The sequence below is a fragment of the Ranitomeya imitator genome, chromosome 2, assembly GCF_032444005.1.
Source record: "Ranitomeya imitator isolate aRanImi1 chromosome 2, aRanImi1.pri, whole genome shotgun sequence".
In the NCBI taxonomy this organism is placed as follows: domain Eukaryota; kingdom Metazoa; phylum Chordata; class Amphibia; order Anura; family Dendrobatidae; genus Ranitomeya; species Ranitomeya imitator.
The window spans coordinates 406,125,001-406,141,503 of NC_091283.1; the positions used below are offsets into that span (position 1 = coordinate 406,125,001).

The 16,503-nt window shown below is 44.0% G+C and overlaps 1 protein-coding gene across 2 annotated transcripts in view; it reads right to left on the reverse strand.

The window, feature by feature from the left end:
- LOC138664204 (ABC-type organic anion transporter ABCA8-like) overlaps positions 1-16,503 on the reverse strand; it is a 141,097-nt gene that overhangs the window by 3,037 nt on the left and 121,557 nt on the right. For both annotated transcript variants that reach the window (XM_069750698.1, XM_069750699.1), the window contains exons 30-36: positions 13,570-13,687; positions 13,355-13,446; positions 12,265-12,443; positions 2,733-2,808; positions 1,548-1,642; positions 1,343-1,462; positions 637-777 (exon numbers count right to left, since the gene is read on the reverse strand). In XM_069750698.1, the coding sequence (XP_069606799.1) occupies positions 637-777; positions 1,343-1,462; positions 1,548-1,642; positions 2,733-2,808; positions 12,265-12,443; positions 13,355-13,446; positions 13,570-13,687 (821 nt within the window). The remainder of the gene's footprint in view (positions 1-636; positions 778-1,342; positions 1,463-1,547; positions 1,643-2,732; positions 2,809-12,264; positions 12,444-13,354; positions 13,447-13,569; positions 13,688-16,503) is intronic.

The following is a 16,503-nucleotide window of genomic DNA, read 5'->3' on the forward strand; positions in this document are numbered from 1 at the left end:
CTGTTGATATATGTGCGTATTGAGTGTGATCCATGGTATCGGTCCACAAATAATCTTTGTCATCTATTTTTCATATTTCGGCTATATCTTATGTACCAAATTTACATTATCAAGAAATAGGGGAGAAATGGAGAAATGAAGAGGAGGATCTGACTACAGATGGAATGTTTGTAGTCTGTAACCATGGCAATGCATAGAATGTGACTGACTTGACTGACACAGGTTCTAGTGGTAGCCGTGAAACAACAAGATATAGAGGGCCTAGATTGGGTAAAGTTAACAGATTTGGAGAGAAAAAATGTGCTCATTACATACAATGGGGAGCATCCTATCAAGAAGATGAAAGAGATGTAAAGAGGTCAATAATGTATCTTATATGGAATTAGCAATCAGGGTTCCAACCGCAGCTGATAGGTAGGGACACTGAGGCAAAGTTTCTGTCTCCCTTAGAATTTTTCTGAGTATTTAAATAGTATTAATTAATACTGGAATATTTGACTTGGACTACCAAACTCGCCATTTTAGGATGCATGATAATGGATGTTGCGTTTATGCTAACAATTAAAAGTTCTATTTTATGGGTTTTGTTTTCTGTTGGTATATCTAATGGTAGCAATGACCCAGAATGAGCCTCACCTATCCTGTCGCGCTGCGTGAGGAAACAGCTGCATCATCTTAGTGTGGATCTCCTCCGGCTGCTGGGAATCTTTCACTTTGATCTCCAGGAGATAATGTTTGCCAAATTTGCTCTTGAGTTCCTGTATAGATCCGATGCATCTGGGAAGAAAAGCAGCCATCAATTTGTTACACAGCACCAGATCCGCATAGGAGTGGCCGCACGAATGTTGTCCAGCTGTAAAGAGCACTAATGTTTTTTGTACTTTCCCATATGTTACCAATATGTGTCAAAAAATGAGAAAAGCCCCAAGGCGCAGCACAAACCTGGTCTATTCCAGTTCAGCAAAGACTTAGAAGTGGCCAAGAATTAGCAAAGGTAAAAAAGTGAACTGCTTAGATGTTCGAAGAATTTTTAAATAAACTGCAGCGCTTCTGCAGACCTATGTGTCTCCATAGTAACAGACTACAAACAATCCTTGTGTAGTCTGACCCTGCAGTCATATCTTTTCCATATTTCCACTACTTCTTGCTAATGTACCAAATGGATGTTGTCAAGAAATAAGGGACAAATGATCTGACTACACATGATTGTAGTCTGTTTCCATGACAACACATAGATGCTGCTGTAGACACAAGGCATTTTTTTTATTTAAATTCTTTGGAAAATAAAGGCGGTCATAACCTCCAATAATCTCCATTGTCAAGCTTTCAGCTTCTGATTTACCTGAGTTTTCCAGAAATGATAATGGCGACCCGGTCGCACACCGCCTCTGCCTCCTCCATGTAGTGGGTGGTCAATATCGCCCCACGCTCCTTGTTTTTGAAAGCCGCCCTGATGGCTCTCCTTTAGTGTAAGAAGAAAGGTAAAAGCTAATGACATGGAGCTGTTAGGTGTTGTCAGATTTTTTTTAATTTTTTTGCCCCCTTACCAGAGACGCTGTTGACCTCTAGGGTCCAGCCCTGTAGAGGGTTCGTCCAGGAGAACAATGGTAGGATTACCCAGCATGCTAATAGCAAAACACACCTGAAATGGAAAGCAACAGATCGTATGGTACCACAGAACTAAAATTCATTGAAATATCTTGGCCTAAATGAGTCTGGGGGACGGTCCTAATCCATGAATGACAGATCACATAAGGCATGATATCGCCCTCTAGACTCTTAGGCCGGCGTCACACTAGCGAGTTTTACGGGCGTATGAGTGCAGAAAATACGTCCAGAAAATGCGCATTGCACACGGCCCAATGATTCTCTATGGGGCAGCTCCTATCTGCCATATATTACGCATCCGTAATATATGGTATGTTTCGGGCGTAGAAAATCGCAGCATGCTGTGTTCGTCAGCGTACTGCGCAAAAAATACGCCAATGAAAGTCTATGGGGGCGAGAAAAATACGGATTACACACGGACCATGCGTGTGACTTCCGAGAAATAAGCAGCGGTGTTCTATAGAAAAGCCGGCAATTCAGTGCGGTGTACAGTAAAATCACACTGACAGAATAGAATAGGTAGAATAAATGTGTATACATAGTATAGGTATATATATATATATATCAGTAAGATACATATAAATATATATATATTTAATTCAGCGCTAGATAGGAGAAATGCCGGTAATTCAATTGCCGGCTTTTCCTATCTCCTTCACAAACCCGACAGGATATGAGACATGGTTTACATACAGTAAACCATCTCATATCCCTTTTATTACATATTCCTCTTTAGTAATGTAAGAAGTGTCTTTGTGTCAAATTCGGAGTCTCTAGCTATTAAATTAAAGGGTTAAATCCCAGAAAAAATTGTCGTGAGCTCCCGCGCAATTTTCTCCGCCAGAGTGGGAAAGCCAGTGACTGAGGGCAGATATTAATAGCCTGGAGAGGGTCTATGGTTATTGCCCCCCCCCCTGGCTAAAAACATCTGCCCCCAGCCACCCCAGAAAATGTACCAATATGGCAAATGCGGATTAGGCGATCAATTCCAAACATAATCCCCATACTGTTGCAAAAAAAAAAGTGCTACCTTGTGTATTTTTTCTGTGTGAGATTTTCTCCCTTTGATCTGATAATACCTGTGTGACCAGAAAACTGGGATTTCTGACCTGAACAGTGCTCACCTTTCTGCACACTCCAGCCGATAACTTCTTGGCCGCTTTTCCCATCTGGTCTTTCAGATCCAAAGCATCGGAAACGCTGAGACAACAGAAGCAGAAAGTGAAGTTTAGTAAAATGTTCCTACAACTTTCTCACCTTTGTGTTTCTGGTCCTCACCGTGATGTAGACCTCTTTTGCCTGTCTGTAAATGCAAAGAGGCTGAAACTTCCTCCTGATTTTAGGTGGATTTTTGTTTAAACTCCTTGACACATATAGATGTAACATTGCTTCCTAATGAGGGGCCGCGCTACCATAATTAGGTCGCGATGGGCTTCCATGGCAAGTGGGACACTATACGATTCTGTACCACTTTGGGCCCAGTGTATAGATCAAGTTATCAAAGAATTGCAAGCCCAAGGCCCCCCAATTGGGACTGAACAATAAAGTGTAAATTAATCCATTATTTTTTATTAACCTTTTCAGATGAACTTAATGTGACCGTCTCTAAACTTCTGAATACACATGTACAATTGGTCAATGATTTAGTACTTTTTGCACAACTTGCTGTTATCTAACAAGGAGCTTAATGGCAAAACAGGTGTTTGATCCATGAATCAGCCAATATATTTCAGGGTTCAATTAGAATTGGTATTAATCTCATCATACTGTTCACATTTTGACATCATGAGGCCAAGACGACATCTAAAAAGTAATGAACAGTACCTCGCCATTGTGAGGCTTCAAGCAGGATTTGGCCACTGAGATTAGAGTGTTCACCAACAGGTTGCAACACAGATACAGAGAGACTGGAAAGTCGCAGAAAGGCAGAGAAGTGGACGTCCTTTGACCACATCCCACACTGATGACAGAATCTCTGTGAACAATCCCCTTCGGAACCAGATGATGACTGCCACACAACTCCAGGCACATTTAAGGGAGGTGAGAGGCACCCAAGTGTCATGTGACACCATTTGAAACCATTTACATCCCATGGTCTGCGTGCTACACAACTTGCAAAGCTACCTGAACACACCACCAGGCACAGGTGTCATCGTCTTGCATTGGCCAGGGAGCATGTAAGCGGACGAGGGACTTCAGTCCTGTTGACTGAGGAAAGCAGATTCACGCTTAGCAGAAATGGCCGCCAACAATGTTGCAGACGTCAAGGAGAGCCCAATACATCAGCCACTGTTGTAACCAGATGAGACTTTGGTGGTGGTGGTGTTACAATGTGGGCAGGTGTGTCAAGTCAATACAGAACTGCCCTACACTTTGGGAATAGTACAGTGACAACACCTACTACTTGATTAACATCATTAACCAAGTCATCGTCCATCTGCCACAAACGGCACAGGCCTAATTTCATCTTCATGGATGACAATTTTCCAGCTCATTGAGGTTGCATCATTACGGAATGACTGCTGGAGACGTGGGTCCCTCAAATGGAGTGGCCTTCACTTTCCAGTCCTGAATCCCATAGAAAACCTATGGAATCAGCTGAGTCACCATGTAGAAACTTGTAACTCTGTACCCCAGAACCTCAATGACCTGAGGGCCACCTCACAAGAAGAGTGAGATCCCTCAGCAGACAATATCTTGACTTGTAAACAGCAGGAGGCCTCATTGTCAAGCTATAATTATTGCTCAAGGACACGTGCCAAGATATTGACATTTTTTGTTGGGGCATACCCACCACTGTTGTTGGCTTTGGCTTCAATAAATTGTCTGAGATGAGGAAATCACCATTGCATGCTTCTACTTAAATGCTTTACTTTCATGCTAAAATATCACTGTAGTATCAACTTTTTTACGTTTTCCATAAATGTCACCAGAAAGCTAATATCCCTTTAATAATAACTTTTTGTGGAGAGGTCTGTAATTATTATCGTAGGTACACTTAAACTGAAAAAGACATAATCTAAACATAAAATGCATTTTATTGCATGAAATAATTATTTGATCACTGACCAACCAGAAAGAATTCTGGCTCTCATAGACCTGTTAATTTATCTTTAAAGGGAACCTGTCACCTGAATTTGGCGGGACAGGTTTGCGGTCATATGGGCGGGGTTTTCGGGTGTTTGATTCACCCTTTCCTTACCCGCTGGCTGCATGCTGGCCGCAATATTGGATTGAAGATTGCCTTGCGCAGGCGTGTACTACGGAGGACACAGCATGAACTTCAACCCAATATTGCAGCCAGCATGCATCCAGTGGGTAAGGAAAGGGTGAATCAAACACCAGAAAACCCCGCCCACATGACCGCAAACCTTTCCCGCCAAATTCAGGTGACAGGTTCCCTTTAACCCCTTCATGACCCAGCCTATTTTGACCTTAAAGACCTTGCCGTTTTTTGCAATTCTGACCAGTGTCCCTTTATGAGGTAATAACTCAGGAACGCTTCAACGGATCCTAGCGGTTCTGAGATTGTTTTTTCGTGACATATTGGGCTTCATGTTAGTGGTAAATTTAGGTCAATAAATTCTGCGTTTATTTGTGATAAAAACGGAAATTTGGCGAAAATTTTGAAAATTTCGCAATTTTCACATTTTGAATTTTTATTCTGTTAAACCAGAGAGATATGTGACACAAAATAGTTAATAAATAACATTTCCCACATGTTTACTTTACATCAGCACAATTTTGGAAACAAAATTTTTTTTTGTTAGGAAGTTATAAGGGTTAAAATTTGACCAGCGATTTCTCATTTTTACAACAAAATTTACAAAACCATTTTTTTTAGAGACCACCTCACATTTGAAGTCAGTTTGAGGGGTCTATATGGCTGAAAATACCCAAAAGTGACACCATTCTAAAAACTGCACCCCTCAAGGTGCACAAAACCACATTCAAGAAGTTTATTAACCCTTCAGGTGCTTCACAGCAGCAGAAGCAACATGGAAGGAAAAAATGAACATTTAACTTTTTAGTCACAAAAATTATCTTTTAGCAACAATTTTTTTATTTTTCCAATGGTAAAAGGAGTAACTGAACCACGAAAGTTGTTGTCCAATTTGTCCTGTGTACGCTGATACCTCATATGTGGGGGTAAACCACTGTTTGGGCGCACGGCAGGGCTTGGAAGGGAAGGAGCGCCATTTGACTTTTTGAATCAAAAATTGGCTCCACTCTTTAGCGGACACCATGTCACGTTTGGAGAGCCTCCGTGTGCCTAAAAATTGGAGCTCCCCCACAAGTGACCCCATTTTGGAAACTAGACGCCCCAAGGAACTTATTTAGATGCCTAGTGAGCACTTTAAACCCTCAGGTGCTTCACAAATTGATCTGTAAAAATGAAAAAGTACTTTTTTTTCACAAAAAAATTCTTTTCGCCTCAATTTTTTCATTTTCACATGGGCAGTAGGATAAAATGGATCATACAATTTGTTGGGCAATTTCTCCCGAGTACGTCGATACCTCATATGTGGGGGTAAACCACTGTTTGGGCACTCGGCAGGGCACGGAAGGGAAGGCGCGCCATTTGACTTTTTGAATGGAAAATTAGCTCCAATTGTTAGCGGACACCATGTCGCGTTTGGAGAGCCCCTGTGTGCCTAAGCATTGGAGCAACCCCACAAGTGACCCCATTTTGGAAACTAGACCCCCCAAGGAACTTATCTAGATACATATTGAGCACTTTAAACCCCCAGGTGCTTCACAGAAGTTTATAACGCAGAGCCATGAAAATAAAAAATAATTTTTGTTTCCCCAAAAATGATATTTTAGCCTGGAATTTCCTATTTTGCCAAGGATAATAGGAGAAATTGGACCCCAAATATTGTTGTACAGTTTGTCCTGAGTACGCTGATACCCCATATGTGGGGGTAAACCACTGTTTGGGCGCACGGCAGGGCTCGGAAGGGATGGCACGCCATTTGGCTTTTTAAATGGAAAATTAGCTCCAATCATTAGCAGACACCATGTCACGTTTGGAGAGCCCCTGTGTGCCTAAACATTGGAGATCCCCCAGAAATGACACCATTTTGGAAACTAGACCCCCAAAGGAACTAATCTAGATGTGTGGTGAGGACTTTGAACCCCCAAGTGCTTCACAGAAGTTTATAACGCAGAGCCATGAAAATAAAAATAAAAAATTATTTTCTCAAAAATGATCTTTTAGCCTGCAATTTTTTATTTTCCCAAGGGTAACAGGAGAAATTTGACCACAAAAGTTGTTGTCCAGTTTCTCCTGAGTACGGTGATACCCCATATGTGGGGGTAAACTACTGTTTGGGCACATGCCGGGGCTTGGAATTGAAGTAGTGACGTTTTGAAATGCAGACTTTGATGGAATGCTCTGCGGGCGTCACGTTGCGTTTGCAGAGCCCCTGATGTGCCTAAACAGTAGAAACCCCCCACAAGTGACCCCATTTTGGAAACTAGACCCCGAAAGGAACTTATCTAGATGTGTGGTGAGCACTTTGAACCCCCAAGTGCTTCATAGAAGTTTATAATGCAGAGCCGTGAAAATAATAAATACGTTTTCTTTCCTCAAAAATAATTATTTAGCCCAGAATTTTTTATTTTCCCAAGGGTTACAGGAGAAATTGGATCCCAAAAGTTGTTGTCCAGTTTCTCCTGAGTACGCTGATACCCCATGAGTGGGGGTAAACCACTGTTTGGGCACACGTCGGGGCTCAGAAGGGAAGTAGTGACTTTTGAAATGCAGACTTTGATGGAATGGTCTGTGGGTGTCACGTTGCGTTTGCAGAGCCCCTGATGTGCCTAAACAGTAGAAACCCCCACAAGTGACCCCATTTTAGAAACTAGACCCCCCAAGGAACTTATCTAGATATGTGGTGAGCACTTTGAACCCCCAAGTGCTTCACAGACGTTTACAACGCAGAGCCGTGAAAATAAAAAATCATTTTTCTTTCCTCAAAAATTATGTTTTAGCAAGCATTTTTTTAGATTCACAAGGGTAACAGGAGAAATTGGACCCCAGTAATTGTTGCGCAGTTTGTCCTGAGTATGCTGGTACCCCATATGTGGGGGTAAACCACTGTTTGGGCACACGTCAGGGCTCGGAAGTGAGGGAGCACCATTTGACTTTTTGAATACGAGATTGGCTGGAATCAATGGTGGCGCCATGTTGCGTTTGGAGACCCCTGATGTGCCTAAACAGTGGTAACCCCTCAATTCTAACTCCAACACTAACCCCCCCACACCCCTAACCCTAATCCCAACTGTAGCCACAACCCTAATTCCAACCCTAACCACAACCCTAATTCCAACCCTAACCCTAAGGCTATGTGCCCACGTTGCGGATTCGTGTGAGATATTTCCGCACCATTTTTGAAAAATCCGCGGGTAAAAGGCACTGCGTTTTACCTGCGGATTTTCCGCGGATTTCCAGTGTTTTTTGTGCGGATTTCACCTGCGGATTCCTATTGAGGAACAGGTGTAAAACGCTGCGGAATCCGCACAAAGAATTGACATGCTGCGGAAAATACAACGCAGCGTTTCCGCGCGGTATTTTCCGCACCATGTGCACAGCGGATTTGGTTTTTCATATGTTTACATGGTACTGTAAACCTGATGGAACACTGCTGCGAATCCGCAGCGGCCAATCCACTGCGGATCCGCAGCCAAATCCGCACCGTGTGCACATAGCCTAATTCTAAAGGTATGTGCACACGCTGCGGAAAACGCTGCGGATCCGCAGCAGTTTCCCATGAGTTTACAGTTCAATGTAAACCTACGGGAAACAAAAATCGCTGTACACATGCATGTCACTTCTTTGTGCGGATTCCACAGCGGTTTTACAACTGCTCCAATAGAAAATCGCAGTTGTAAAACCGCAGTGAAATGCGCAGAAAAAACGCGGTAAATCCGCCATAAATCCGCAGCGGTTTAGCACTGCGGATTTATCAAATCCGCAGCGGAAAAATCCGCAGAGGACCAGAATACGTGTGCACATACCGAAACCCTACCCCTAACCCTAGCTCTAACCCTACCCCTAACCCTACCCCTAAACCTAGCTCTAACCCTAACCCTACCCCTAACCCTAACCCTATTCTAACATTAGTGGAAAAAAAAAATTTCTTTATTTTTTTATTGTCCCTACCTATGGGGGTGACAAAGGGGGGGGGGTCATTTATTATTTTTTTTATTTTGATCACTGAGATATAATCTATCTCAGTGATCAAAATGCACTTTGGAACGAATCTGCCGGCCGGCAGATTCGGCGGGCGCACTGCGCATGCGCCCGCCATTTTGGAAGATGGCGGCGCCCAGGGAGAAGATCGACGGGACCCCGGCTGGATCGGTAAGTATGATGGGGTGGGGGGGGGATCGGAGCACGGGGGGGGGGATCGGAGCACGGGGGGGGGGGAATCGGAGCGCGGGAGGGGTGGAACGGAGCACGGGGGGCGTGGAACGAAGCACGGGGGCGTGGAACGAAGCACGGGGGGGCTGGAATGGAGCACGGGGGGGGTGGAACGGAGCACCGGGGGGGTGGATCGGAGTGCAGGGGGGGTGATTGGAGCACGGGGGGGGGGTGATTGGAGCACGGGGGGAGCGGACAAGAGCACGGGGGGGAGCGGAGCCCTGTACTGAGGGAAGCCGGAGCAGTGTACCGGCCAGATCGGGGGGCTGGGGGGGCGATCGGAGGGGTGGGGTGGGGGCACATTAGTATTTCCAGCCATGGCCGATGATATTGCAGCATCGGCCATGGCTGGATTGTAATATTTCACCCGTTATAATAGGTGAAATATTACAAATCGCTCTGATTGGCAGTTTCACTTTCAACAGCCAATCAGAGCGATCGTAGCCACGAGGGGGTGAAGCCACCCCCCCTGGGCTAAACTACCACTCCCCCTGTCCCTGCAGATCGGGTGAAATGGGAGTTAACCCTTTCACCCGATCTGCAGGGACGCGATCTTTCCATGACGCCACATAGGCGTCATGGGTCGGAATGGCACCGACTTTCATGACGCCTACGTGGCGTCAAAGGTCGGGAAGGGGTTAAGAAACATTCCTACGCTGCACTCATTACCTGTATTCATTGCACCTGTTTGAACTTATTACCTTATAAAAGACACCTGTCCACGCAATCAATCAAATCACACTCCAACCTCTCTACCATGGCCAAAACTAAAAAGCTGTCTAAGTACACCAGAGAGAAAATTGTAGACCTCCACAATGCTGGGATGGGCTACAGGACAATAGGCAAGCAGCTTGGTCAGAAGTCAACAACTGTTGGCACAATTATTAAAAAATTGAAAAAACACAAGATGTCTTTCAATCTTCCTCAGTCTGGGCTCCATACATAATCTCGCCTTGTGCGGTAAGGATGATTTTGAGAGAGGTCAGGAATCGGCGCAGAACTACACCAGAGGACCTGGTCAATAACCTGAAGAGAGCTGGGACCACAGTCTCAAACATTACCGTTAGTAGCACACTACACCATCATGGATTAAAATCCTGCAGGGCACGCAAGGTCGCCCTGCTCACACCAACACATGTCCAGGCTCATTTGAAGTTTGCCAATGACCATTTGGATGATCCAGAGGAGGTATGGGGGGAAGGTCATGTGGTCAGATAAGACCAAGATAGAACTTTTTGCAATCAACTCCACTCTTCGTGTTTGGAGGAAGAAGGATGAATACAACCCCAAAAACTGTCCCTACCGTGAAGCATGGTGGAGGAAACATCATACTTTCAGGGTGCTTTTCTGCAAAGGTGACAGGATGACTGCACCGTATTGAAGGGAGGATGGATGGATGAGGTCTTGGATTGTGAGATTTTGGCGAACAATCTCCTTCCCTCAGTAAGATCATTGAAGATGGGTCATGACAATGAGCCAAAACACACAGCCAGGGCAACTAAGGAGTGGCTCCGGAAGAAGCATTTCAATGTCCTGGAGTGGCCGGACTCCATACCTGAACCCAATAGAAAATCTTTGGAGGCAGCTGAAACTCAATGTTGTCCAGCGATGGACCTAAAACCTGATAGATCTGGAGAAGATCTGTATGGAGGAGTTGGCCAAAATCCCTCTACAGTGTGTGCAAACTTGGTCAAGAACTACAGGAAACATCTGACCTCTCTAATTGCAAACAAAGGTTTCTATACCAAATATTAAGTTCTGATTTTCTATTGTATCAAATACTTATTTCATGCAATAAAATGCTAATTATTTATGTAAAAATCATACAATATGATTTTCTGGATTTTTTTTAAGATTATGTCTCATCGTTGAAGTGTACCTGTGCTTAAAATTACAGACCTCTCCATTCTTTGTAGGTGGAGAACTTGCAATATTGGTAGTCTATCAAATACTTATGCATAGTGTATGAAATGCTTATGCTTCTACACAGGTTGCAACAAGGATATGTTCGCCTCTGCCGTAATCGTACTGACTTGGGGAATCATGTGACTGCACAAGGAGCACAGTGAAAACAAACCCTTCAAAGCAATGGCAGAATTTAATGTTTTGCACCATTTTGCAGCACTTGGATTTTTATTCACCCCTTTCCTGCCACGTTATATGATAAAGTAAATGGTGTCATTTAAAACCACAACTGGTCCAGCAAAAGAACAAGCCTAATACGGGTATGTCGATGAAAAAATATAAAAGTTATAACTCTTGGAAGGAGAGAGAAAAAAATCAAAGTGCCAAAAATGAAAAATACCCAGTCCTGAAAGGTTAGAAGAACAGTCCTTAGGACCATGCAGCCTGGGGGAAACGACCTATGAAGTCCACTAGATACATGCTACTGTGACATACTGACCTCTAGTGGTGATTACTGCAACATTCTCCTCTGTGGCCTCCCCGCTAACTCTCTTGCACCACTCCAGTCCGTCCTCAACTCTGCTGCCCGGCTAATCCACCTCTTTCCTCGCTATTCCCCTGTTTCTCCCCTCTGCAAATCCCTCCACTGGCTCCCAATTCCCAAACGAATCCAGTTCAAACTACTAACACTGATCTACAAAGCCATCCACAACCTGTCCCCTTCCCGAACTAATCTCCCGTTATCTTCCCTCACGTAATCTTCGATCCTCCCAAGTCCTCCTACTCTCCTCCACACTTATTCGTTCCTCACACAACTGCCTCCAAGATTTCTCCCGAATATCCCCCATCCTCTGGAATTCCACGCCTCAACACGTCCAACTATCCACCACCCTCGAATCCTTCAGACGGAACCTGAAAACCCATCTCTTCAGGAAAGCCCACAGCCTGCAATAACCATTCTGCCGCCTCACCACCAGCAAAGCTGCTGCCTCACCACCACCAGAGCTGCTGCACCCCCTACCTTCTGTCTCTTCCCAATTATCCCGTATAATGAAAGTCTACAAGGACAGAATCCTATACCCTTTTTACCAGTCTGTCATTGTAAATTTGTTTAATGTAAACGATATCCATAATTCTGTATGTAACCCCTTTCTCATGTACAGCACCACGGAATTAATAAATAAATACTAATAATAATAGTGGCCACTTCATATATGGGCTAGCATAGAGAATGTCAAGATTAGAGAATGCACAGTACAAGTATGCTCCCACGTAATGTGCACGCTAACGTTCATATAGGACGCATGATGGCCATTGCTTACCGTCTTATGGCCACGTCTGCGTCTTCCTTCCTCAGACCCTTCACAGCGGCATAAATCTCGAGATGTTCCCGTACGGTCAGGCTCGGCCACAAAGGGCTCATCTGAGGACAGTAGCCAAGGAAGCCAGTGGACTCATCCGTCTTGTGGGACACTGGAGATCCGACGCCACACAGCTCTACCTGCAAATAATGATGGAATACTGTACAGCGATGACGGGCATTTGTCCTTTCTGCACTCCCACCAATGCAGCTTCTCATCCAATCCCTCCCTGTGGCTTTGGTGCTTTCTGTTCTTGGGTGTCGCGAAGGACTTCCTCTTTCTTAAGTTCTGGATCTCCGACATCAACTAGCTCTTGGGTGACGCAGTATGGCAATATTCATCACTAGTAATGAACTCAAGTCCTCGTTACTCGAGTTTGCCCAGGGTGCTCGGGTATGTACAGAGTATCGCGGGTGCTAGGGTGACATGTTTGATTCCCTGCAGCTGCATATTTCAAGACTGTTAGATAGTCACAAAACATGGGGGATTGCCTGACATACACGGGCAATCCCCACTCGTTTGTAGCTTTCTAACAGATGTTAAATATGTGGCCGTGGGCACTCTAGCAACCGCAATACTCTGTGCATACCTGAGCACCCTGGGCATACTCGAGTAAAGAGCATTTCCGCTCATCACTATTCGTCACCAGCGGGGTCTTGTAGGTGATGACCGAAGATCTAGAAGACGTCCGTTTCCAACCCTGAAGAAATGGAGACACTGGAGGTGAAGAGAAGACTGGATGACCAGGCAGGACACTTCGATTGGTGAGCGGCGTTGTGAAAATATATATTTTTTCACCCTTCATTTATTACCCACTGGTACTCGGAGGGATCGCTAAGCAAAATGTGACAGATTTGATCCATATTGAATAAATTTGAGCGAACTGACAAATCGTAAATTTCGGCAGGTTTGCTCATTACTACCCATATCCCATCTACAGGATATAGGAGCAGTACAAACAATTCTCTTATGTGGAACTATCACAGCGTTTTTTGTGTTTTCTGGTTTATTTCCACATTTATCAACCTCTGTGGACCTTAAGGATACTCACATTTCCTGCAGTTGGTTCCTCCTCGCCCGCCAGCAAGTACACAGATGTGGTTTTCCCTGCTCCATTGGGTCCTAATAGACCAAGCACCTCACCTTTACATACAAAGACAAGCGGACAATCAGATCAGTACATCAGTCATGGAGTGTAACTTTGGGTAACGGGACTATACAATATTACATTTCAACAAAGTTGTAAAAATAATTTTTGAAACAAACCTTTTTTGACGTGAAATGAAATATTTCTCATTGCTACTTTGGTCTTTTTCTGGAGCCGGCAGCATCCCCTCCTGACTAAATATTCTTTGCGCAGGTTGTTGACAGTAATCACTGGCTTCTAAAAAGAGAAAAAAGTTTAAAAAAATAATTTCTAGGGCCGGGAATTCCATTCTAGATACTATTTGCCCATGGGATGTGTCCTCAACACATGACCTGTTGTCATGATCCATTCCGGAGTTTATTCCTGTCTGCTCTTTCTCTGGGTGGATCATGTCAAGGGTTAACTTTGCTCTGCCTCATTCTGGGATCAGGTTTGCTATTTTGTTCCCAGGTATACTGAGGGTGGTGTCAGCTATAGTTCTGCCTTCGGCGTGTGAACCTGACTCTGGAAGCCCTTGATTTGTCCTGCTGTGAACCCTGACTTGTCCTGTGTCTGTTATCTTTCTCTGTCTGCCCATTCCCAGCGTTTGTCTGTTGATCTGCTTGATTCTCCGGTTCTGACATCCTGGCTTGGCTATTGACTCTATTTCGGTTTGTCCCTATTGTACCGTATTTTGCCCGTCCTGGTTTACTGATCTCTTGCTATGTTTTGACTATCCATTCTGTCTAAATCCTTTTGTACTGTCGTGCTATCTCATGCTCTGACTCGGCTTTTCTGACCACTCTCTTGCCACTAGGTGGCATCGGTTCTGCTGCTCAGTGTGTGCAGTCTCGCTTTCCTATCAAGCTCCCCCTGGTGGAAGTTGCTCTGTACTGCACTGCAGCTGCAAGACATTATAGCTGACCAAACATTTAAAGAGATTTCTGCATTTTTCTCTCTCTGCGCTGTTTGCTATGGATCCGCTCCATAGCTTGGCAGATCAAATGGACAGTTTGACAGTTATGATACAAGACCTGTTTGTGGGACAGAGGGCCTTGTCCTCGTCTCATAACCACCTGCAAAGGGAGCTTTCTGACACCATTAAATTGTTGCAGACTGACTGTAAGTACTCTGACACTGTTGATGTCTCTTTGCACTTTCCTGAACCTACAGTTAAGCTCCCAGATACCTTCTCTGGGGAGAGGGAGAGATTTCATACTTTTAAGGAAAGTTGCAAGATTTTTTTTCTCTTAGACCCCGATCTTCTGGAGATGAGAGTCTTTCTGCTGTGTTTGTGTCCGCCATTAGTCCGGAGGGTGATCGCGTTGCTCCGAGGGTCTCCTACCTCCTTCCTCACTGCAGCAGGCCCGGATCCAATATGGCCGCGGGGGGCCTTCCGGGTCCTGCAGGGAGGTGGCTTACCAGTGCCTGCTCAGAGCAAAGTGTCAGATCAGCGATCTTGCACTATAACATGATGCCCCCCGGGGCAATGTTATAGTGTAAAAAAAAAAAATATTCACATGTGTAAAAGAAAATGTAAAAAAAATTCCTAAAAAAAAAAATGTACCGTATATATTGTTCCTATAAATACATTTCTTTATCTAAATAACAAAAAAAACAATAAAAGTACACATATTTAGTATCGCCGCGTCCGTAACGACCTGACCCATAAAACTGTCCCGCTAGTTAACCCCTTCAGCGAACACCGTAAAAAAAGAGACAAAAAACAACGCTTTATTATCATACCGCCAAACAAAAAGTGAAATAACACGCGATCAAAAAGACAGATATAAATAACCATGGTACCGCTGAAAATGTAATCTTGTCCCGCAAAAAACGAGCTGCCATACAGCATCATCAGCGAAAAAATAAAAAAGTTATAGTCCTCAGAATAAAGCGATGGAAAAATAATAATTTTTTTATAAAATAGTTTTTATCGTATAAAAGCGCCACAACATAAAAAAATTATATAAATGATGAATCGCTGTAATCGTACTGACCCGAAGAATAAAACTGCTTTTATCCATTTTACCAAACGCGGAATGGTATAAACGTCTCCCCCAAAAGAAATTCATGAATAGCTGGTTTTTGGTCATTCTGCCTCACAAAAATCGGAATGAAAAGCGATCAAAAAATGTCACGTGCCCGAAAATGTTACCAATAAAAACGTCAACTCATCCCGCAAAAAACAAGACCTCACATGATTCTGTGGACCCAAATATGGAAAAATTATAGCTCTCAAAATGTGGTAACACAAAAAATACTTTTGGCAATAAAAAGCATCTTTCAGTGTGTGACGGCTGCCAATCATAAAAATCCACTAAAAAACCCGCTATAAAAGTAAATCAAACCCCCCTTCATCACCCCTTTAGTTAGGTAAAAATTAAAAAAATGTATTTATTTACATTTTCTCATTAGGGTTAGGGTTGGGGCTAGGGTTAAGGCTACAGTTAGGGTTGGGGCTAAAGTTAGGGTTGGGGCTAAAGTTAGGGTTAGGGTTTGGATTACATTTACGGTTGGGAATAGGGTTGGGATTAGGGTTAGGGGTGTGTCAAGGTTAGGGGTATGGTTAGGGTTATCGTTGGGATTAGGGTTAGGGATGTGTTTGGATTAGGGTTTCAGTTATAATTGGGGGATTTCCACTGCTTAGGCACATCAGGGGCTCTCCAAACACGACATGGCGTCCGATCTCAATTCCAGCCAGTTCTGCGTTGAAAATGTAAAACAGTGCTCCTTCCCTTCCGAGCTCTCCTGTGCGCCCAACCAGGGGTTTACCCCAACATATGGGGTATCAGCGTACTCAGGACACATTGGACAACAACTTTTGGGGTCCAATTTCCGCTGTTACCCTTGGGAAAATACAAAACTGGGGGCTAAAAAAATAATTTTTGTGGAAAAAAAAAGATTTTTTATTTTCACGGCTCTGCGTTATAAACTGTAGTGAAACACTTGGGGGTTCAAAGTTCTCACAACGCATCTAGATAAGTTCCTTGGGGGGTCTAGTTTCCAATATGGGGTCACTTGGGGGGGGTTTCTACTGTTTAGGTACATTAGGGGCTTTGCAAATGCAACAT